Here is a 25,317-nt window from a genome sequence, read left to right on the forward strand (position 1 = left end):
ACATTTAGCAGGGCGTCATTATGCGATGGCATGGAGTTAAAATATGGCCAAGGGTATTGAAAGAAAAAGAACAGGATTAAAAAAAAAAAAAAAGGCAAATTGAGCAACAATAAAAGAGCACGAGGCAAGAACGTTATCGTACTAGTGACACCTTTTATCTCAGTCTGGTTAGCTAGAGCAGGGCACAAATTGGTCCTTCCTCCACTATTGTATCCTCTTGTACAAACACAGGCAGATAAAATGTGTCACCAGTGCGATAGCATATCAATTTAACCCTAATTATCTAGGGGGTCAAACTAAGAAATAGGGGTTTCTCCTTTCAACAGGTTCCTCCGTCTCTGCTCGGAGCCACCACATTAATATGGAAGGGGGAGGGGCAGCCGTAATTGATTTCTGTCACTCAGGTGGTCCTGGCATATAAAAAATTAATGCTTGATTCTCCCAACTAATCAAAGCTGGTTAATGTCCATCTGCTTCTGGGTTCAGGATGTCAGAAGACAAAGAAATTGGGCCACTTTCTACACACTGGGTGTATTGATATTGAGCCAGTTAAAAGAACAAGCCCCTCAATGGGAAAGATAAAGGGACATTAAATCTTGTTTTTTATAGACCTGGTCTCAGCCCTGGAGACCTTGAGTTGTAAGAGATGCAGAACATTTTAATTGTGTGCTGGCCAACCCCACTGCACCGGGCTGCAAACGAGAGGGCAGGCAGGCTGCTGCCCTGGAAATCCCTTGCTGGAGGAGGGCTGGAAAGCTGTTTGGATGCTGCAGCACACAACAGCGACAAGGTGAGAGCCAAAGAGAGGAGCTGTCACACCACCTCAGCCTTGCACCCTAGTTCAAAGCCAGGCTGGTCAAGACGCGGCTCTGGATCATGCAGAGCAGAGCTGCTGCTCTGTTTTGATGTAGGGTGGGATGTCTGCCAGGCCAAGAGGAAAGCTCAGGTGCCCTTTCCTAAGAGAGATAACCCGTGAGGGAGTAACATCCTGTGCTAAGGCACCCGAAATACTTCAACAAACAAGCAGCACCATGTGAGCAAAGCCACATCTGTCTGTACCAAAACTCGCGTGAGCTGGAGCCAAGCTAGAAATTTGAAGCAGTTCAGGTAAACCCACACCCTCCCAAAGAGGCAGCCTTAGGTTGACCCAAACTTGGTTGAAACAGTCTGTATCAGTGGCTTGGGGACATGAAGGGACGAGACCCTGCTTCAAAGTGCTGGGGCTGCAGGAGCATCCCACAGAGGGGCAGAAAGCCTGTCTGGGCTCTGCAAAAACCACTGCGCCAGGCCAGGAGGCTCTGGCACCCCACTCACACGGTCCTCAGCTCCACAGACCAGCCAAGGGGCCAGAGGAGCTTCCCTGCCCCTGCTTCCTACCAGATGAACCCTTGCTGGGTGAGTGCATCCCACTCTCACCCAGCACACCCATGGCACTGTCCCTCTCTGCCCCCTGTCACTGCAGGCCAAACCGTCCCAGCAAGGCTGTCCTTAAAATTCACAAGTAATAGGTGTGGAAAGACAATACACTTGGAGAGGGTCTGAAAAGCCCTTGGGCTTTCACAGAAACCCTGAGACAGGTCCCATCTCCCTCCCTCTTCGCCTTCCTTCAACCCTCTCAGTTCTCTCAACCACCTCCAAACTTGTCACAGTGCAACAAGCCTACGAGCTGCACATCAGCTTTAAATATCAGCGTGCGTGAAGCAGGGACATGAGAGCAGGGGAGAGGGAACAGACAGAGCAAGCCTCCATCGCCTGTCAGGAAACACTAATGAATTTCAACACCAGCAGCCATTGCCTCAGACGGGCTGGAGAGAGGAGGAGACGGAGTTACAGCACGGAGCCTTTGCAGAACAGCCTGCCTTTTTTTCAAAGCCCCCTCTGTTAATAAATGTCACCGCTGAGCGGGCTGTAGCAGTTCTAGAACCGGCATGGGGTGGGTTGGGGGAGAGACAGGCGACTGACAGCACTCACGATACCCGGGCAGCACAGCCTTTTCTTCTGCTGCATCCCGAGGCAGAAGCCAGGCAAAGGAAGCAGGCAGGACACTGCTGTTAGCATGAAGCTGTCTTCCACCAAGCCCCCGTACCCACATAAAAACCTCCACAAGGAGCCACCAGTGCAACTCCAACACATCCAGTCCTGCTCACTGGGACGGATGGAGGCTCTACACAGAACGGTCTTTGGCATGGGCAGAGGGACACCGAGACGTCCGGCCACGCTGCCCGTGTTGTTGGCAGCAGCAAAGGGTTACAGAGCAGTCTGTCCCTTTGCTAACAGATGCATTCCCGAGGCGGCGCAGGAAGACGCATCCAACACAGGGCACCGCACGGCAACCGCACCGATGCACAACGTGAAGGTCAATGCAAGTCTTCTTTACAAATGTCAACCTGTCATCTCTGGATATTAATGAGGGCTGACCAGCAGCTAAAATGCATCCATGCTCCATTAGTAATAAGAGAGACACGATGCAGGAGAAGAGCACACACCATAGCGTGTGGAGGCACCAGTGGGTGTGCAGGGCCCGGGGAGGTGTGCTGATGCACGAGATAACCAGGGCCACTCCGGCTGCCCAGGAAGGGAAGCAGTTGCCACACAAACCCCTTCACTGGAGTGTGTGTTATCTTTTTCCATCAATCTTTAATTGGATTAGTGTAATGAGGCCAAAAAACCCGGGCTAAGCAGCGAGGCTAATACCTGGCACTTTCAGACCTCCTTTTTCTGTGATGCTCTTTCTGGACAGCGCTGCCTTCTCTCTCCACCAGGCACACTCCTGCCTAGGAAGCTTAAAAGGCAATCTGCAAGCCTTAACATTTGGGACTCACAGCAGCACTGGCTGAAATGCATGAAAACCCATCACATGTGAACAGCCAGATCCCTCTTCTCTAAATTTTTGCTGGGTACTAAGAATTTGGGGAGAACCTCAACACTCATGCTACCCAAGCAGCCAGCCTGCAAATGGAAAAGGCTGTTACCCCAAACTGCAACCAGAGCAATGTGTACACTAGGAAAATAATTCTGCCACAAAACGCACACAGGGCAAGTGGCTCGTCGTGACTTGCTCGTCTTGCAAAGCCCCGTGTGCCTTCCACTGCCATCAACCTTAATGAAACATGAAGGCATTTAACACCATGCGAGATCTGGCCCTTTTATGGGTATCTGTCTGTGCGTCAGCGAGATGCTGGCAGAGATGCTATCTCAACATTAAAAGCAAGGCTGTAACACAGCAGGTACGCAGCCTCCAACAGAAGATGTTCATCAGCAATTGCACACACATGATGCTACAATAAATCCATGTGCTACTGCTTAACAGCTTCTCTTAAAAAGATTCATAGCTCTATTTACTGAGCCTGATTCTGCTGCTATGCATGTGGGAGTAAATCTGGAGTAAGTCTACCTGGAGTTAGTAATTAGCTAGTGCGAGCAGGATCAGAACGGAGCCTTTTGATTTTTAAATAGCTAGTTAATTACCATGCAGGAAACCAGAGCTCGCTGGCTCCACGGTTCAGCTGAGGTTAGGAGTGCAGCAAGCACAAGTTTTGCACTCATCCATACCGAGTCCTCCAGACCAGCAGAAGGGTAGAGCAAACGCTCCTTCTCACCAGCCCTTCCAGACAGGGAGGATGACTGGGTAGACTTCCCTTTGGCATCAGAAGTGCATGGCATTGCTCCCAAGGAAAGAGAAACTGGGAAGTCTCCAAGGCTGAGGTGCCCCCCCCCAGCCTTGGCAACCTGGCACTACAGTAAAACCCCTTAAAACCAGATTTCTACATACAAGATTGTTATGACAGTCCATCTGCTTCCTAAATATGACATTATACAGCATCTTATGAATAGGAGTGTACAAAATTAGACACTGTGTACATCTACCACACAGGCACGTTCTCACCCAACGTGACCACATGAACTTCTAATCTGTCATTAGGAAAATCTCTTCACTGTGCAGGTAATAAAGCACTGGAACAGACTGGTGGGGGAATCTCCTCCCCTGGAGACATTCAGACACATCTGGAGAAGATCCTGAGCAACCTGATCTGAGTTTGAAGTTAGTTCTGCTTTAAGCAGGGGGCTGGATTAGAGATCTCTATTTACATATTTCTGTGATTCACGCTGCAGCAGAGCTTGGTTATACAGAACACGTCCTTTCTCCATCTATATGGTCTCTTATGAAGTTTTGCACACAGACACTAATTTTGTAATTGCCTTGTCCTTTGCATATTAGAAAGCATTCAGACTCCTGCCACAGAATACACACTGAAAGAGGGAATGTACCTGATGCAATGGATGCATCCACAATGCTTCATGTCTAAGCTCCCTCAAAACCAAAACACATACAAAAACTAAGCTAAAATTAAACGCGCTCCTCTTTCCACTGTACAATTCCCATTGCAGAAGTATTTCTCCCCAGGAGACCAGAGCATGCAAGATCTAGAACAAGGTGCTGCTCTAGAACTAAGATATGTATGTCACGGTCCTTCCTCAGACCTGCTGTAAGACAGGCAGGAGGAAACCTTGGCTCTGCTGTGCTTTGCCTGTCCAGACCGTTTAGCGTATAAACTCTTCAGGACAAGGGCTTCACCGCTATGAGTCATAAACTGCTTAGTGCCTAATGGTAAAGCCTATAGACGTTTAACATAATACAATCATGTCACTTAAAGGCCATTAGTCTCCAGTCTAAACAGCACTTTCCCAGTCACAAAGGGGACCTGCCGACTCAGGAAAGCAAGATAAGTTAGGGACGTGGGTGGCCAGTCGGGTCACTGGACTGGCAGACACCCGACATGAAGCCCCAAGCAGGACAGAGCCCAGCAAAATGGCATGGGGAAAAGCCATGGCAGCTCTGGCAGTCAGAGAGCTTTATTTTTTGGGCTTTGTTGAACTGCTTGAATTGGCTGAAAGTCCCTGCCTGCCAAGTGAAAAACCTCTCTACCTCCAGCCACAGCTGTACCGCTTGCAAAGTGGAACAGCAGCCCCCCAACCACACAGAGGGCCTCCAGCCTTCTGTATCACCTCTCTTCTCACCCACTGAAGCAGATCATTTATCTGCAAGAAAATATACTGTTTTGTCTTGTGACACTGTTTGAATCCCTCTTCTTTCTGTCTCTGCCTTCCTCTGGCACCACATCATCCAGGTCTACCCTCTTGACTGACTTCTGTGATTGCCTCTTCTTCCCTCTCCCCACTAAAGGGAAAAGAAATCCTGCACGGAGCCAGTGGGATGGGGTAAATCCCCTCCCCATCCCCTCTGATGATACATAACCCAAAATTACATGTACAACAGCTCCCTGGGCTCCCAGCACAGCCTCCAGGCTGGCAGCAGTGGGGAGCCTGGCACGTCTTCTAACAGCATCTGAGCACAGGTTTCTGTGTAGTTCCAAATTCCACCTGCACAAGGGGAAAAAAGTTTGTCTTTTCCTTGGGGGGACGAGATCGCTCCCCACCTCCAAGCACAAGCTGCCATTAGTATTTATTCGCCAGAGAGAAGGAGCAACGAATCCTCCAGAGCAAAGGACAAGTGCAGCAATTAGGATGCAGGGGCTGCGGGAGCTGTTTAACAGCACGACCCGGAGGTCAGTGCCGCCGACTCCCAGCCCTGCATAAATATTGCATGAGCTGGGGAGAGGGGCTGTTGCAGCCACCCTCAGCGCCAGCCCTTCCCCCTCTGTGGCCACTCTGTGTCTAGCTAGATATGCCAGCAACATTATTTACTGATGTGACAGTCGGGAAAATCACTTGAGTAAGTAGGGGAATGGGAAAGAGGGCTGCTCGGTGCAGCGGGCACCTGGGAGTGGGCGCCCACCCGCACCCTCTGCCGCCCCTAGCAGGGCACTGCTCCGCTCAGGTCATTGCCAGACAGCACAGTCCGTTCTCAAAGCGAAGGATGAAATACCACCACGAACAAGGAGGGGAGGCCATGAGCTCCCCTCCCAAAGGTTGCCCAGGGGTTTCATTATCAATGCTGCTGAAGGACACTTGAGCCAGCGGCTGCTTTCCGGCTTCCTATCAGTATCTCTGCTAGACCCTTCCTTTGGAGGGAGCTTTATAGTAATATAATGAGAGGCTTTATAAAGAGCTTCCCCTCAGACTCTGCCTGTGTAGCTCTGCAGAAGGGTCCCTACCCCGACACAGCCACAGTGGCCTCATCCCTTTGGTACCAACCACCTTCTTTACCCATGACCTGTGCACTGTTCTCTGAAGGATCATCTTCAGCTGCAGCTTCAGCCACGCTGATCAGCACCATCCCTACTGCATCCTGGAAGGACCTCTTGTTCCTCTGCCCATTTTTTTGCTGGGGATGCCAGTCAACTGCTTGTTTACACAAATACAAACTTACTTTTGGGTTCACTGATACTGGGAGGCTCCTGAGGACAACGACACAGGCCACCCTTCAACTGCACCAGTAGCCCATGAATTCCTACAGGCACACAGCTCATAAACTTTACTGCCCAGGGCAGCACACAGGGCTGTAAGATAAGAAATACACCGTGGATATGCTTCTGCCAATGATACCCCTCCAGAAATCCCTCTGTTGCTCTGTGGCTGGTTGCTGAATCCAGGGAAGGTAGAAGCATGGTCTTAACCACTCTCAGCTTTCCTGAACTCAGTGTGCAATTAATGGGCTTAATTATTGATGGCAAAGGCAGGAAAGGGAGGAAAGACAGAAAAATCCAACGAGAAGGGAATGATGTGGGGGTGGCAGGCGCCAAAGGTCTCCAAAGATCTTCCCGCAGCCTAGAGCACAGAAAGAGCCCCTAGCCGCTCCGCCGCTCCCACGGCCCTGCTCTAATGCTCCCTGACATGCCTCTGAAGACAGCGAGCTGTTTGCAGTCACCACCGTGATTTGTTAGTAATTATTTTCACAGTGTCACATTGCTGTCACTCTCTTAACAAAGAGACAGGCAGCCTGAGGCTGCCTGCGAGAAAGAACCAGCAGAGAAAAGGAATTGTCAGGCACCCAGGGATCCTCTTTGCTTTCCAGGTTTCACAACCAGAGTCCTTACCAGCTTCTGAAGAAACTTATGAGGAGAAGTGGCAAGTCAGAATCATCTCCCATCCTGGTCACAGCAAGAGGAATTAATTACTTAGCCCCCTCCTACTTTTGCCTTACCTGTAAATCCAGTGCAAAACCCAGGTCCTTAGAGCCCCTTAAGCCAGCGATTTGCTTCAGGCCTGCAGCAAACGCAAAAATAACTTTGGCAATTGATGACTTTTAGTGCTCTCCTTGCAAGCTCCAATTTCTTTTCACATGGTCTTGCTATTAGACTGCATTTCCCAAGCATGGCAATCCCAATGACAAAACCCTGCCTAAGCCTATCGCCCTGGCACACATTAACCCTCCGGACTGGACACGTGTGCTCTCACTGCACCAGTCGCATTAATTCCAACATGCTCTTGTGCTTCATGTGGCAGTAACAGTTCACTTGGCAATGCCAGGGGACCCAGGATCTTCCTCACACCTGAATTACACAACCTAATGGCTTGGTGTCTCTGTTTTCTCGTATGCAGCGTGGTGACTTGACAAGAACCTCCCCTTGAACCACCTCCCATCCATCCATCCATCCATCCATCCATCCATCCATCCATCCATTCATCCATCTCATACCTGCTGTGCAACCACAGCCATCCATCCTTTAACTGACTCATCAGTCCAAGGTAATCATTCCTTTCCCAGTAAGCGTGGAGCTTGCTTGGGCCCCCAAGGAATGGAAGCTATTTTGGCACCTGAAGTGTCACACAATATAAGGATATAGAGATGAAAGACTGAGACACCTGGCCAGCCAGCCCTTAAAGCACTCTTGATCTCTACACAGAATGCAAGTGGACTTCATCCAGAGCAATTCAAAGTTTGAATTAGTCCCGGCAGAGGCCTTCCTTCCCTGCACACTTACTGACGGCGTGCAAGGGTCAGTCCTGCAGCCACGGGGAGACTTGGGTATGAATTGACCCTCTTAGCACAGAGAGAGTTTGGAAATATTAAGCCTCGCAGTCTAAGCAAAAGCCACCTGCAATTAACTGCATGGAAGAGCACTGACTCAGAGGGCAGCTCCTTTTCAGGGGTCCTTTTAATAACCAAGAAATGGCACATACATGCTGTGAAGAATTAGGATCACCATTGGGAAGCTAAATGGTCCATAAAATGTAACAGCTCCCTTCAGAGCTGGGAGCACAGCGAGCAGGAGGAGAGGTCTTGGCAAACTCACACCAGCCTCCTCCCTCAGCCGGGTTTGCAGGGGACAGGGGTGACTCCAGGCAGGGACACGGAGCTGCACTCGGTGCCCAGGCACCACTGGCATGCTGGTCTGATGGTCAGACGTGAGACCTAGCTCAACGCTCCGATGGAAAAACTGAAGCAGGGAAATTCAAGATGATCAAGAGGCACCTACGGTAAAATGGCAAACGAAGGGTGTCCCAGAGCTGGGCAAAGGGAAGGAGCAAGCCCTGCTCAAATAGAGGCAGACAAAGCTAGTTGGACGAGATGTTTAGTGTCCTTGTTGGTGACACGGACAGTGGGACGGAGTGCAACCTCAGCAAGTTTGCCAATGACACCAAGCTGTGTGGTGCAGCTGACACGCTGGAGAAACGGGATGCCATCCAGAGGGACCCTGACAGGCTTGAGAGGTGGGCCCATGCAAACCTCATGAAGTTCAACAAGGCCAAGTACAAGGCCCTGCAAGTGGGCCAGGGCAATCCCAAGCACAAACACAGGCTGGGCAGAGAACGGATTGAGAGCAGCCCTGAGGAGAAGGACTTGGGGGTGTCAGTTGCTGAGGAGCTCAACATGACAAGGCAACGTGCACTTGTGGCCCAGAAAGTCAACTGTGTCCTGGGCCGCACCAAAAGAAGTGTGACCAGCAGGTCAAGGGAGGTGATTCTCCCCCTTTACTATGCTCTCATGAGATCCCACCTGCAGCACTGCATCCACCCCTGAGGCCCCCACCATAAGAAGGACATGGACCTGTTGGAGAGGGTCCAGAGGAGGGCCATGAAGATGATCAGAGGTCTGGTGCAGCTCTCCTATGAATACAGGCTGAGAGAGTTGTGGTGGTTGCTAAGCCTGGAGAAGACTCCAGGAAGACCTTATAACAGCCTTCCAGTACCTAAAGGGGACCTACATGAAAGATGGAGTGGGACTTTTTACAAGGGCACATAGCAGTAGGATAAGTGGTAATGGCTTTAAAATGAAAGAGCGTAGATTTAGGTTAGATATAATGAACAAATTCTTTACCACGAGGGTGGTGGTGAGGCGCTGAAACAGGCTACCCAGAGAAGCTGTGGATGCCACATCCCTCGAAGTGTTCAAAGCCATGCTAGATGGAGCTCTGAGCAAGCTGGTCTGGTGGAAGGTGTCCCTGTCCATGGCAGGGGGTTGGAACTAGATCATCTTTAAGGTCCCTTCCAACCCAAACCGTTCCATGATTCTTTGACCAAGGCAGGACAAAGTTCTGGGTAGCATGACCTGCCTGCACACAGCCCTGCCAGCACAAGGCACTGCTTCCTCCGTCTTCATCCCTCAACTCCTCTGTTCTGCTCTTTCTTCTAGTACCACCTCCATGTGCCTCATGTCTTTGCTAACACCTTGTCCAGAGCAATCTCCGAGCACACAACACCATCTCTGTGGTGCCAGGCTGAGGGCAGCACCCTGGCCAAACACATACAGAAAGGTGACTTGGATGTGGAACAGATTCAACTTGAAAAGTTAATCTGCAGCTGCAGCATCCTCCCGAGAGACCTGCACACACTCAGACATCCATTCCTCAGGATGACGAGACTTGCTGGACAAGGCACGTGAGAATATGCTAGAGGGAAAATACCAGGGATGACCTCAAGATGGCCCAGTAGGTCTTTGCCAGCTAGGAGCTTCAGAAGGCAAGGGACTGATCCCATCCAGGAAGATGGCTCCCAACAGAAAATGAACATGCAAACAAAATAAAATGCTTTCAAGTAAGCTACCGACTTCCACAAGGCTTGAACAGAGCAAGTGAAGGGGGCAGGAGGCTGCTCCCAGGCTGGCAGGACTTTTCAAGCAGAGGTCTCTCAGCAGAGCAGCCACGGGAGCATCACTCCCAGCCAAGCCACTGGGAAGGAGCACTGGGACCAACACACAACTGCTTTGCTTCGGCTGGGAAGTAAGAAGAGTCAAGATCCAAAATGAGACAGCTGACATTTTAGCCCCAGCATGGAAAACTGTTGCTGTCTAACACTAGGAAACTTAAGCTTTTTGCAGTAATAAAGAAAATTCACAAATGCGAAGCTAATCCTATTTTTCACACATGCCACAGACAACAAAACTCAGATGGCAAAAAGCCCTCTGGTGGTTTATCCTTTGTAGTTCCCAAGCCAACCAGCTTCTCAGTTCCCCAGGGCACGTGGTAACCAGGATGCCGAGTTGCTATTAGGGCTCTCTCTTGCACAGGCAGAGGCCAGGTTGTGCTTTATACCAAATACCCATCACAGAGCCACTGATTTTGAAACCTTTTTGCCTGAATTTGCTATCAATGCTAGACACAGAATTCACCTTAGAAATAACTACTGCAGAGGGAATTATGGCTCCTTACCGCATGAGCAGATGACACCAAGACCAACAGCTCGTATTCAGTTCAGTGTGACTGTTTCCAAATGTAGCCCGAGTTACGTCATCCAGAGATGGAAAAATCCACGTACTCCATTTATTACCCCATCCCAACAGTTCAGTGCTGGAAATAAAGTACTTGATGCAATGCCTGTCTCATTCTCCCCTACACTGTAATTGTACTTCAAATTCTCCCCCATCTTTCAGGCTGCTTCCAACTTCTTTGGCCCTAATTCCCAGGCAGCAGAGTCCGTGGTCCCCAGAGTGCCTCGGGCATCACAGCTCAATAAATCTGTGGCCACTGCAGCCTTGACTATGACAAATGTCTTTGCTATGACACGCCAAGCAAGTAGCAGACCTGAAGGTGACCGTCCATTGCATGATGATCCCCGTGGAAAGATTTCATGTCCAAAGCTCAACCCAAAGGCATTCCCAGAGTCACACATCTCGGACAACATAACTTGCAGAAGCGCATGCAACCAATGGATCTCAAACAAAGGCAAGAGCAGAAGAAGGATAACAAAAGTCAAGTGCGCTACATTCATTTTAAATAAGCATGTTCAGAGGGGAATCTTAAAAACCAAAGTTTATTTTGCGTAAGTGGCATCATTTCCTTTAAAAACAAAAAGCTGGACTGCGGGGTTGCAGAAGTGAATGGGGTCAGTGCTACTCCCAGTAAGTGCTAAAGAAGAGCATGCTCACAAGGCTGCCTCACTTAGCTCCGGCAAAGCACTTTAGGATGTAATTACATGAACAACTCCATCAGCAAAGCTGACTTGAAAGGTTCCTGACCCTGGATACTCAGTCCCGTCCCTGTGCTGTAGTTCACACCATGCTCTTCCTTCAGCCAATGTAACCGTGAAGAGATACATCATAGGCTTGGTCAGCAAAACGCTCCCCACTCAAAGCAACAACAAGCTAATCCAAAGACCTTAGTCGGAAAGGAATGGTTTTTTTGTTGTTGTTGGTTTGTTTGAGGTTTTCTTATTTTGGTTTTTTTTTTGTTATTTTAAAACATAGATTACTATGTTATCTTTCTATTACCAGCTCTTTCTTGTCACTCTCAAAGCCACCCTCTGAACATAACTTACCTCCTGCCACCCAACCATCCCACCCGACGCCATCTCCCACCTCTCCCCACAGCTACCCAAGAGGTCCCACTCACTCCATTCAGGCAGAGACTACCAACCCCCTCCCGGTCCTGTGATAAAGAACAGCATGCACAAGGGACACTAACACCATCAATCCTTCTTCATTTATGACGCAAGGCTGATCTCAAGCCAAATCTCCAGGAAAGACCAAACCATAGCCACACTTGGAGATGGTGTGAGAAAGCAAGCACCCTCCCAGCCTGCGTAACTTGCAAAGAAAGAATTAAAACAGTAAGATAAAATTAAGCAACGGTATCATTTACTGCTCGGAATTTACTAATATGCAACCTAGGAAGAGCACCAAGGGCTATAAACATTTCAAGACACTTCACTGTGTTTTATCACTATATTAGAGAGTACTTGCCTTTTAACACTTATTTGAGAAAATAAAAAACTTCTGAGCAATATTTTCCTGAAAAGACATAAATTAGCATGTTCTGATCAGCCACAGCAAGTGCAGTACAAGCATCTTCAGATGTGCCAGAGGTATACAGACCAAAGCCTACACGCATTTTTAACTATGCTCAATTCATTTGCAGAATGATTCAAAACTGGAAGGAGAAGGATTAACTGATGCTCTTGACATTAAGGTGCAGGTCTAAAAGATGCAGCACATGTGGTTTCAGCTCCTTTCCCTGCCTCTGCCTGTACCTGCACGGCCACAGGCACATCACTTAACCCCACAGTACCTCAGCTCTGTAGCTACGAACATGCAGTAAAAATGCTTCTTCGGTTGCCACGTTTAATTCACATTGTGCTTAAGAACAGGCAAAATGGTTCCACACACGGAAGGAGGCAATTTGACATTTCAGAGGAGATAAACCACACTAAAGAGCTCACATTACAGGGGCTCAACCCTGGCAGACACCGAGTACCCTCTTTTCCACCACAACTGCCTCCTGCCGTCAGCAGCTCCCGCAGCCCATCAGAGCACATTCCCCTCACCACCCAATGCCACATCAATGCAATTTGCTTAATCACCAGTGACAGTTCCACCCTAGGTGCAAGACGAGGTCCAAGCACTAAAGCAGACCACACCAGGTGTCTGAATTCGGCCCCAGAGCTGTTAAACTTGGAGGATAAGCTCCTTGCAACAGGCTAAAGGAATCCTCCCGCTGAGCACTCGGCGGCCTGAGGACCGTGTGCCTAACGAGGCTGTATCCCCACTCGTATTTTAGCTTGGCAGGTCTGGTGTTCCTTTCATCTTTTGCTTCAGGTAGCTCTCTTTAATTAATAACGTTTCTGTGTCGACACAGGGAACTTTCCACCCAGAATGAATGGCCCTCTCTCATTAGAACCACGACTTGTCATGATGTATTCAAGAGCAGGAGTGTGATTCATTCCCTTGTCTGGGAACGAGGGGTGTTGCTGGGGGGTGCGGGGGGAGAAGAATCTCTGTAATGAGTGACTGATATTTGCTGAAGTTGTCGGCTTGAACTGCCTTGTCAGGACAAGCCTTCAGAAAGGTGATGTTCTTACTCAAGAGGTTTTCCTCATTAAAGAAATTGCGTCTTAACAAGAGGGAAGGGGAGGGGTGGCAGGAGAGCTGCTGTCTCCCCAACTCCAGCCTGGTTCACACACACCGAATGCTGAAAGCTGGCTGATCCAAGCGCAGCCAGCAGAAAATCAGCGCTCCATTTCTGAGCCCTTTCGCACAATGGTCTCTCTTCGGCAGCAACCAAACCCTCCACAGGGACTCTCCTGATGGTGAACCACACCCACGACAAAGCCTTTGGTGGCATGGCCAAAGAGCTTGCCTCATCCTGAACCATAAGCCCTTGTCAAACGCTTGGTGTCCTCTTCTGGGTACCCAGCTCCTCGTGACTTGTGCTCCCTGTTGTCAAAGGGAAGCCAGACAAACAGCTCTGAGATCTTCTGAGGAAACTAGTTCAAGCAAAATCAAGTCTGCAGCCACAAAGTGTCTTGTTGACTGAAGATTCCTGAGCCAAGAAGAGGCTTCACAGGTCCTTTAGCAGCTGAGCTTCCACCTTGAATCCTGCAGACTCAGGTAATGCTAGACACCATCAGCAGAGAGCAGTACCTTGACAACTGCTGGCCCCCTGGTGCTTTTCTCTGAGCTAGGAGTGCTACACGCATTGTAGGTCTTGGCTTTGACAGGGCTATTTGCTCATCTTGTCCAGACATACATCACCACCAGTCTTGTAGATTCCTTCTCTTTGTTCCAGCCACTACCCCCATCCAGGCTGTTCACCCGCTGTGCCTCCCAGTGCCCTGGCAATTACCAGTGCAACCCACTTGAAATGCCCACACCAGACAGGCCTTTCCAGAAGACACCATGCCTCACCTCTTCAACAGCACGTGCAGACAGAAGCCAAACTAAATGCCCAGGCCAATGCTGTCGAAGCCAGAAATAAGGCTGCATGGTTTCCCATCAACAGCTGAGCTAAAGACAACAGAGGACAGGAACACCAAACCACGTGAGACACAGGGTAAGAGGATCACAGCTTGCTTCATGAGCAGCTCTGCAAGCAGCTGTCATTACTAAGGAAGCTGAGAAAAGGAGCAGCAGAGTTAGGAATGGACCTGCCCCAAAAGCACTGCACTCACCTCGTTGTCCTGAATCCCTCTGGAACCCAGTGGGGTTTTTCTACTGCACAATGATGCTACTAGCACACTCCTCCCAACCTGGGCAAGCAGGACCACTTGCCTTCACAGTGGCCCAGTGCCTCCCGTTGCCAGTGTGTGATCTCACCAGCTACACCACAAGCCTTGTAGGGAAGCACGGGGTGATTCCCTGGAATACCTCCTAGATGTTCCACATCTCTGGGGGTCTGTCTTCCTGTCTGAGCAGCCCTGTTTCAGCTCTCTGCCTTTAAAAAGAGATGCTCAGTTCTGCTTTGCTAAACCCTATTTGGCAATGTGTCTAAACACACGCAAACTTAATTAGTTCAGGAGGGAGACTCGGCATTTGTGGTGACGGATAAAAGTAATGGGAAATGAGACAAGTCAGAGCTGGCAGGGAGTCCTCACTCAAGCCTCATTCACTGGCATGGCGCTAATCAGATGTGACGCTACACGCTGCTGCATCCACCCGGCGACGGAGCGGCGTGATGCGCTACTCACCGAGTGGCTGCAGCCAGGCTCCCGCTATCCGTGTGGCTGGAAACACGACATGTATTTTCTGCTTTGCCCTGGAGATGCTTCGAGATTGAATTCTGAAGTTAATGGTTTAAAAAAATTTTTTAAAAGGAAGAAGGAGAAATGAACCACTCAGTGCAACCTCATGGCCAGGAGTGGAGTCTTCTTTTCCAGCTGACTAGTGAGGCACAATCCATGCGAGAGACCACTGCAAATGGCGAATTGAGTATCTCTGCTCCAGAACTGCTGCTGAGCCAGCTCACTTCACAGCCCCTATGGCTCACCAAAAATGGAGCTCATCTTTACCTCTATTTGCCCACTGTAGAGCTCTGAAGCAAAAAAACAAACAGAAAACCATCCAGAAGGTTGTCCACTCCACACAGACACCAGGTTAGGATGTCATTATCTGGGAACCTCGTTATCTGCACAGATCTGCAGAGATAACTCTATTATCCGCACAGATAACTCTGCTCCTCACAACCATCACCAGAAGCAGTAAGCTGCACTCTCAGAACAGCAATACAGGAGTAAAGAACTGAGAAAAGAGAACAGATGAGAAACAGAAGTTTAGCACACCCCTGCAGCTGTCTTTGTGCTGATCGCTAATGAAAGTTTAAACGTGATATATAAAGAAAAATAAGCTTCACTCTTAATTTAAACCAGTAACACAGGAATTGGCAATACATACCAGCTCTGGCCATAGCCCCAGCAGAGACCCAGATTTTGACTCAAACGCTCGCATACTGCACTCCTGTCTGGAGCATGGCAAATTTCTCATCTCCACTAGCACTTGTGCTTCTGCTTTGGTCCTCATTTCTCAGTGTCTCACTAATCACACCAAGAAGAAGCAAGGAGCTGCCACTCTACAAAGACCACTCTGCAGGGAATAGCTGGTGCTGACTGCTCGCAGGCTGTGTGCGGTTTATTTAGGCTTCCGACTTGGGGAAACCAATGTCACATGGAAAACCAAGTAACACTACTAACGAGTTGCGGATGTCAGTTTAACATTGCATGTGTCAAGCCCATGCTTTACCGATGTGATAACAACAAGTCTTTACCCAGTGGTAAAGCTGAAAGCTGGAGAAGTATTACAGGAATCAAAGTAAACTCAGCACAATATGACACGGATCTGCAAACAACTTATAGATTACACTAATCTAATTCTTAGACATTTAACTCAGGGTTTTTTAAATAACATGTTTACGTTGGTGGTTTAGCTATTTTCATAACAAAATACTCCCATACACTGACACTTGCAGATCCCGCCTGGTACTCTCCAAATACAGTCACCCAGCTGATAAAGATGACCTTAATGAAAAGAACACTGATGAAACACGCCAGACTTGGCTTGTACTCTCTTTCAACAACTTCTCTGTGATTCACATCCAGTTGCTTTGCCAAGATGACAGAGAGAAAGCCTTGCATGCAAAAGTCAGGTAAGGACCGTTGCTTGATTCGGGTGCACAAAAACAAAGTTCCATGTATGCACTCAGAAATATCCATCCCTTTGGAAAGTATATCGGATAAAAGGGAAAACATCACAAAGCTCCAGTTTAAACCTCTCTTGGGGTTCTGAAAGGATTAATTTGCTACAGGGAACATCCTAGGCAGTGATCTTGTACTATGCGCAGCACCTACCTGTCTTCTTAAACAACCCTCCACTCTCGATTACGCACAGCAAACGATTTCCCTAAGAAACAAAGACTAGGGACAGTCAGAGACTTGTAAGGACAAAGACATACACACTACAGGCAAGCATGGAGCAATAAAGCCCAGAAAAATCTCCCTCCCCTTCCATACTCACATCACTTTCAAATCCCAGTCTCCGCAGGTCACAAAAATCGACTTGACGCTGGGATCTAAGAGGCCTTCCTTCGCCATCCACTCGTCAACCCTCTGAAAGGAAGGCAAGAAAAGGGGATGAGTTTTACAGAGAGAGGCCGAGCCACAACAGTTAAACTCAGATAAGCTGCTTGCAATCAAGAGAGAAGAAAATTGTGATCTTATCCACCCTCTCCTTCTCTCTCTTCTCTCTTTGCTTGCCATCTCAACAACAGCACATTTGGACCTTTGAAGATTTCTGATAGGAGACATCAGGCAACCAGAGCAGAGATGATGTTATCAGACACCGCAGCAGCTCTGCTCGTGGAGGGATGGAAGTTGTGCAGCGTTACCCGGACCATACAACTGTGCCGTTACCTGGCATTCCTCCTCCGCTTTTCCTTTCCCTGTACCAAATGGACTCACAGCGAGTGTAACTTTCCTCACACGCTCCAGTTCACACAGCTCCATGGAATGTGGGAGAAATGGAAGGGCTGGGCACACACAGGCACTGTGCAGCAGTAACAACCAAAGCCGCGTGTCCCCTTCCTCTCTAGGCTGGGTCTCTTTGCTCTTTATAGCTCTGAGAAGGTGCTTGTTCAGGGTACAGTGTGGATTTAAGCGAATCCACTGTTCCTGATCAACTTCCCAAACAGACAGATGTTTTGCATCCAATTCAGAAATGGGACATGTTAACCTGAAGGATGCACATCCACCTCAGGGATTAACCAGAAGGAACTAACCTAGACTAAAACCCTTGCGTAGACACTTGTTCCAGTTAGAACCAGCAAAGGACATGCCTAAAATCTTCTGGTGGCAGATGACAGGCAATCAGCTGCTATTATGCAGCCTTACTAGCAACATTTCCAGTCCCTCGGTAAGAAAAATCCCTCCTCTTTTACCTTGCTCCACACCTTCAGTTCCTGAATACACTAGCATGCTCCAGAAGCTGCCTGACCTGAATCTCATTTTACCCTGGAAACATGCTGCTGTATGAACGTCTTCTCAGTCCAGATTAAAAAAAAGTCTACAGAAATGTTTCCACACTCTAAGAAGCTCCCGCAGAAACACAATGTACCATTTTCTGTAAAACTCCTGCAGTAATGCATGTTCACCCACCCAGGCAAGGTGGGTTCTCCCTCCTGGGGAAGCAGGCACAGGGACACGCATGGCTGTTACGTGCTCGGAGAGTTGGGGGTTTGCACGGATGCAAGATGTCACCTTCACAGAGCACTGTCTTCAGCCTCGTGTCACTGCCACAGCCTCTCTGGCAGAGGATGGCGCTTCTTTCTGCAACCGATTGTCCAACAGCCCTCTGGAGTAAAACTCCCCCCAGCAGCACCCAGCCCCTCGGTCTCCCCGCAGCTCCCAGCCAGCCCTGCATGGGGCTGCCCGAGCGAGGGACAGCAGTGGTATAACCTTTCTAAACTCCCTGATGCGCCCATGAAATGCTGTCTCCACGGAGGATTTTAAAGCTTCTAATTTGATTTCCTCAGATAAGCAATTGTTGCAATTATTCTGATTAGGAACAATTAGGTAAAACAGCAGTGGAAATCCTGACAGAGGCAATGCATCGAGCACCAACCTGCAGCCTGAGCAGGCTCTGCTTGAGGAGGTTTCCTTCACTATTTGACTACCAACAAAAGCTATTGATGGAGAAATACTTCCAAGCTAATTAAGCCCTAAATGCTGTAGGAATTCAACATTAAGCAGATGGCATTATTAGGGCTAAATCTGCATTTGCACATCCTCCAGATTAGATTTTAGAGGCATTTTCTTTCTATACTACATGTATTATTGAGCATTTAAATAGGTAGAAAAAATTAATTTAATAAAGTGCTGAGGGAGGGGAAAGAAAACGATGGCAGGAGCTCCTGGAGCAGTGGTCTCGAGCAATGTCTTGGTGCTTTAAAACTGGTTCAAGCAAGAATCGCCTCTTCTCCTATCTACTGGCAGGAGTTTGGATATCTTGTCAGCATCCTTGACATGAACAGCTGGAGATGACAGATCAATGGTTCAATACTCGCGGCAGCGTGTCACCAACGAGACAGCAAATGTTATTCTAATGAAGCTGTAATCATAGTCAAATTACGCGGTTCGATTCTCAGCAAGGGGAGGGCGCAAGGAAAGAGATGAAGAGGTGACGACAGGATCAGAGGTCAGAGTTTGGGAACTAAAGGTTACTCTGCTTACCTCAAGCACTTGCTGGAGGCTCGGCTGCCCATCCACCATGCCTTGAATAATCCCAGTCAGCTGAAACGAGAGACAAACAGAAAGCAGGCGTCAGATCAGCACTCAAAAGATCATTAGAGAGGTCTCCTCTTCTGTCCATCTCGCTGTGACCAAAACACGCTTCTGTGACCCACACGGACATTGCTGAGGAACCAGCCACAGCAGAGCAACCCTGGCAGCTCCCCATGGGCAAGGGCACAGCTTCATCCCCAACACAGAAATGCAGGGGGGCTCCTACCCCCACTGCAAAACAGCAAACTCTCAGCAGAGAAGGATCCACTTGGGGAGCAGCGGTGCCCTCTGCTTCATGTGCTGGCACGATGCCCAAAATGCTGCCCTTGCTCAGCACGCACTTCACCAGTTTTGGTGTTGCCATGACTTACACAGGCAGCGGTAACTACTGGGGTCTCTGGTGGTTTCCCTGCTATTGAGGTGACATCAAAACTGCACAGTGCTACATGAAGAGAACAGACCACCATGGGTAAATGAGACTCGGAGCGGAGCCAGCCACCCTCCACATGCATGTTTTCCCATAGCCCACCGCAGCATCCATCTGCATTTTGAAATTGTATTTGAAACACCTGAATGAAATCTGAAGAAAACCACTTTCTTCCAGCACCCTGGTCTACTCTGTTTTTCAGAAGGTTCTTTAGGAACAGGTCCTGCCAACAGATAGTCCTACTGACTGTACTGACTGCTGGCGTGTTCAAAGCTAGACACACGCATAAAAAGACGCGGTCTCATGGGCCTCTGCCTGTGTCTGCCCAGGATGGCTCGAGGCACATGGAAAACAGATAATTTTTCTGTCTGCCTTCCAACTGACAAAACTGTCTTTTAACATATTGAATATTGGAGGTCAGCCGCTTGCCATCAACGTACCCAAGTAATTAAAAAAATCATTATTAAAACAAGTGCACGCTGCAGGATTTCACTTCGTATGGCACTCCCCTGAAGCCACGCATCTCACACGTTTTCATAAAACAAAGGTCAAACACAGCCCAGGAGCAAGTCCTGCTCCCTGCACAGGCCCCCAAGCCCCCAAAAGCCACAGTGTTGTGTGAGTCGGTCCGAAGATGGAGCAGTATTTGCCTGAAGATCGCCATCGAGAACTTAGAGAACTGAGGCTCTGATAGAAAGAACGTGTGGACAATGATTTGGAGAGAGGCCCGAGGAGAAGCATTGTGTTGTACTGTTTTCTCCAATATGGGGGGCTGCTGCTAACAGTGGCTGCTCTGTGGACTTTGCCTGCTGCTTCAGCTAAAACCAGCCCCCCCCTCCTGAAGGCTATTGTTATGAGGGTCTCTTTGACCCAGGAACAATAGCTGCCATCCAGAAGATGTGTTCTCACCTGCAATCTCAGCCACACGTGTCCCTCACCTGCTCCCCCAAACGATGGCCAATGAAAAGGCGCATGCCCAGAAGCTCGCCAAGGGTCCTGAGGTCACCCAATGGACCAGAGAAAGATCCCTGAATGCTGGACACGTAAGCGTTGGCAAAAGAAAGCGTGAATCTTTGGAGCCTGCGCAGTACGAGCCCGGGTTGCAAAATCAAGGCGGAGACTGGCCTAAAACAATGGGAGCAAGGAGGGGGTGAAGAAGCATAAAAGATGAGACCAGAATGGACACCACTGAAGATCTTCCCACCAGAGGCTCCCGAACCACGATGGAGGACCAGCAGGACTCCACGGGACCCAGAGACCGGAGGGATGCTTCTGGAACTGGACCGGTGATAAATGCAACCTCATTTCTCATCTTTACCTTTACTTTTCCCCGTTTCTTTCCCCTTTCTTTTTCTTACTCTCTCTATCGTGTGCGGCTTTATGGGCAAATAAAGTAACACTGCTTGATTGAATTATAACCCCTTGCCGTTTTGGTCGCCTTAATTTTGCGCTCTGAGATCAAGGTAAAAGAATCATCACGAGTCCATCGCCGAATGGACCGTGACAAGTGTCCAGCTGAGAGGTGCTGGCAGCCCCCCCACCAAGCAGGAGTAACTCAGCCTGCTCATAAAACATAAGCCCTCCCACCAATTATATTAAATGTATGGCAACTGCAAGAAGTTCAATGGTTTCCACCTCTCTGTTTCTTTGGCTGCTTGGCTTATAGCACTGAACACAGAGGAAGGGGAAAAAAAGAGATTAAACTCCAATTAAACTGTAATTACATTTAATGAATACCAAATACCTGACTCACTGAATAAGCTGTAAGTGGAAAGATTATTTTCTCATGGTGACTTCCACGGAATGGTAATATATACCTTTTAGGGAAAGTATTTTAATTTTAAGAATGCAGAGTTCCTCTAGGTGGGTTTCTTAAGTTCATCAAGCTATTATGAGGTGGAATTTTAAGGAAGTGGAGGAACACAGACACTCTTTTACATTCCAGAAACTGTTTTTATATTAATCTGTATTTTAATTGGGTAACAGCTGCTACCTACAGACTTCCCATACTCTGACAGGCAAACAGATTTGAGAGATTAACACACAGCTCTTTAGAGTCATTTTTAAAGCTCACAGGCCTGTTTTTTTGCTTTTCTTGCCATCCTTCTCTCCATGCATTCACCTGGCAGAGGTGGACAGCTCACCTACTGCAAAGTGCTGGCTCTGCCTCTCAGGGGGCAGCTCAAATCAAACCTCTGGACGTGCCTGACAGATGGAAAGGATCATAGAATCATAGAATAGTTTGGGTTGGAAGGGACCTCCAAAGCTCATCCAGTCCAACCCTCTGCCATGAGCAGGGACATCTTCACCAGCTCAGGTTGCTCAGAGCCCGTCCAGCCTGGCCTGGGATGTCTCCAAGGATGGGACACCTACCACCTCTCTGGCCAACCTGGGCCAGTGTTTCACCACTCTCATTACAAAAAAATTCTTCCTTATATTTAGCCTGAATCTCACCTCTTTTAAACTAAAACCATTATCCCACATTCTGTTGCAAAAGTCCTTGCCGAAAATTCTTATAAGCTCCCTTTAGGTTTTGAAAGGCTGTGATAAGGTCTCCCCAGAGCCTTCAATTCTCCAGGCTGAACAAGCCCGACCTCAGCCTGTCCTCACAGGAGAGGTGTTCCATCCCCCTGAGCATCCTGGTGGCCATGGGAGGACAGGATCAAACGGTCTCATCCAGATAATCCCCATCAGGAGGAGGGAGGGACAGGAAGGTGGACACAGAGGTCCCAAAGAATCACTTCTTGATATTGCCCAAGAATCATTCCCTCCTTCCCTGGCAGGTGAAGCAAAATTACCAACTTATCCACAGATGAACACATGGCCAAGCACACATGTGCACAAGATTCAAGCTGCAGAAATCACACACAAAAATACAAAGGGATATACCTGCTTCGTGAGTATATTTCAATATAGGTCAGAGAGAGCTCAAAATGGACTGGATTTCTACTCTCTCACCTTTTCTGTTATCAGTTACATCCATCTGTAACACCCAAGGTAGCGCATTGGGTGTCTGCAGCATCATCTGGTCTTGCAGCTTTGCTAAAAGTATAAAAACATAAAACCGCACAATTGTAAAGTTTCACTGGCGATCCCAAGAAGCACATGGTACTTGGGAACATAAACAAGCTATAAGACATTTATCTTTTTGTATTTTTATTGTCTGTTCCTTCAGGGGAAAAAAAAAAAATCAATAAAAATTAATCATAAAAATAGAGCAAAGTACCATGAAAAAGCCTGTATAAGCACCTTCTGCATAACGGGAACCTTCACTCAGGCTCCTGGCATGAACTTGCTTGGGCATCAGATAAACTACTCACATCTTCCAAAAGGGTGTGATGAGCTTTATATACCTAACGACTGCTTTTAACCACTTGTGAGCACTTTCTACCTTCTCTGTCTAAAACTTCAGCGCAGCCCTCATCGTAACCAACCCTACGACCTGTTGTCTTACAGAAGCAGGTCAAGAGAAAGGGAACCGGATGAGGCTAAAGACGCTCCTGGCCACTGGTGTGGGGAGTTGGAGGGACCTCCTGTAGCCAGGGGAGAGCACAGACACACCAAAAGCCAAGGGATGCCTTGAGAGTGACCATGAGCTCTCCTTTGCAGACACTCTTCCTGTGTTGTGTTGTCTTCTTCAAGAAGAAAGGGGGATGTGAGAGACCCCAATAATCCTCTCACACACAGTCTGTACCAAGCAGTCCCAGCAAAGGCAGCAAGTGGAGGGGAAAAGGAAAAGCAACAGCACAGCAGCCAGGTCCTGTGTAATGTCAACACCACTGCCTTTCCTACAGAGTTTATCTGGGAAACCATCGTATTTCTACTCCAAGACAGTGTGCTGATTACCTAAGCACTTGTCTCTGGTGTACAATCTGATAACCAGGCCTGGTCTTTCTTTGTAGACAAAGAGGCCAATAAATCTCACCCTTGGTAAGCAGAGCTGCCTAGAGAAAGCCCTTTACTGGCATTTAGCAAAATGGGTATTTTTCCGAAAACATAAGTCAGCTGAAAGTCAATGGCAAATGGTGGAGCTGTGCAGGCTGTGGACACACAGCATGCCCAGGCTGTGTTTGTGGGGTCTCGGGGGAACCTGCACCAGCAGCGTGGGGCTGACCCCCACGCTGGCCCACAAAGAGCCACTGACCCCACAGGTCTCTATGCAGCCAATACAACCTCTGCAAAAAAATGGCTGCAAATAGGAAAGGATATTTTTGCAACTGTTTAGTAAGGTACTCAGTATAACCAGCTCACCTGTGGCTCTTAGGGCTGGGTTTCAAAGCCCCAAATACAGGGCCCAGGTACAAGCCATTACCCCTTCAGCACAATCGCGCTCCCTGGACCTCACAACCTCAGGTTGTGGAGTCTCCTTCTCTGGAGACATTCAAAACCCACCTGGACATGTTCCTGTGCGACCTCACCCAGGTGTTCCTGCTCCAGCAGGGGGATTGGACTGGATGATCTTTTGAGGTCCCTTCCAATCCCAAACATACTGTGATACTGTGATACCTCACAGCAGCCCCAGCAACACACAGGGGGATCCCTGAGCCGTGAGACACACTGTGCACCCAGCAGCGCAGCTACAGTGGGGGCTGCCCGGGGCTTCCAGGCTACAAGTAAAACCAGCTCCCTACTCCACACTGTTAATTACAGAGAACTTGCCAAACCTGGTGAGTTGGACCATTTTGTGCCACCAATACATACTGGTGGGGCTTCTGCGATCATTTTGCCTGCTGGCCTCAGCACTGCCCATTTTTATCTAACTCTGGCCACAAGACACCAGACCGGAGTCAGCGGCAGAATGTGCAGCACAACACTGCAGCCAGGACACCCACGCCTGTCCTGGGGACTCCTGTAAATGCACGTCCAGCACATACACACACAGCCTCGCTTGCTGCAGGGCTCCAGGCACAAGACATGGACCTGCAGTGACACAAACAGCTGCTCCAGGCTCCCGAGAGCAAGAGAGGGCAGAGAAACCAGCAGCGTGGTGAGGGCGCGTTAGATGGGCTGGATGTCTCTGTCACAAGGTTGGTGTCCAGAGAAGCTCTCGATGTCCTCAGGCTGTGGCGGACTGGAGGCTCCATTCAGCTGGGACAGCCACACAAACTCTGGAGCGACACCAGAGCTGCAGCCTTTAGCAGCGGAGGGAAGGACACAACAGAGAAATCTCCAGAAAAAGGAATTCTGGTGGGAGTTAATAAGTGAGGCTACTTCTCTCTAGCATTTAGATGACATGCAAAACGGACATTTTGGCCTCTACTCTAGAAGATGATGTTGCTGTTAGCAAAGATCAGGTACAAGCTGTGAGATTTATCACGTTTGTACAAGCATATATCCAGTCAGTCTCATGGGGATAAGGACAGCCAAAGTAGTTGTCCAGCCTTCTAGTATTAAGATTGCAAAACCATTTCCATCATAGCCCTCTGTTTTCACACATTTATAGCTTTCTGAAAGCCCCTCTCCTGGGAATAATGTTTTCTGTTCTTAGTCTTTTTTTTTTCCTGAAGTTTAAATAAAATACCTTCAGCTGGTTTTTCGTTACAAGAGAATAAAAAAAAAGAGAAGTATTTGTTTTTACAATGTGGAAATATAGAAGGGGCTGGTCGGTCCTGGAGGGGACTCCACCTAACACAGAGGAGTCATTTTTCATCATATCAGTACCCACGGGACAAGCATTTTGAAGACCCAAACCTGTAGCCACAGAGGTCAGGGAAAACCCATCATGGTGCTGATGATCCTGGATGAAACCAGGACAGAATAAAGGACTTGGGTACCTTGTTTCCCCATATCCAGTTACTTCAGTCCCTGAGATGGGCAATATTAAAATAGTAGAATAACAGGAAAAAAGCCCAAAGCAAAAGTAGCTTAGAAACTGTTTCAATGGCTACAACAGGGAGGAAAAATGCACTTGCAGAAACAGTCAACCTTGTGTTAAATGAAGAAAGTAGAATTAAAAACAAGCAAACGAACAACAAATAAACACAAAACAACAACCAAAAAACCCCCAC

At 48.6% G+C, this 25,317-nt stretch overlaps 1 protein-coding gene across 4 annotated transcripts in view; it reads right to left on the bottom strand.

Annotated features, from left to right (window-relative positions):
- Nucleotides 1-25,317, bottom strand: part of ERI3 (ERI1 exoribonuclease family member 3) — a 134,788-nt gene that overhangs the window by 84,207 nt on the left and 25,264 nt on the right. For all 4 annotated transcript variants that reach the window (XM_080348587.1, XM_080348589.1, XM_080348590.1 and 1 more), the window contains 2 exons: nucleotides 18,832-18,891; nucleotides 16,622-16,713 (listed from right to left, as the gene is read on the bottom strand). In XM_080348587.1, coding sequence (XP_080204713.1) covers nucleotides 16,622-16,713; nucleotides 18,832-18,891 — 152 coding nt within the window. The remainder of the gene's footprint in view (nucleotides 1-16,621; nucleotides 16,714-18,831; nucleotides 18,892-25,317) is intronic.

The sequence above is a fragment of the Nesoenas mayeri genome (genome assembly GCF_963082525.1).
Source record: "Nesoenas mayeri genome assembly, chromosome: 8".
Taxonomy (NCBI): Eukaryota; Metazoa; Chordata; class Aves; order Columbiformes; family Columbidae; genus Nesoenas; species Nesoenas mayeri.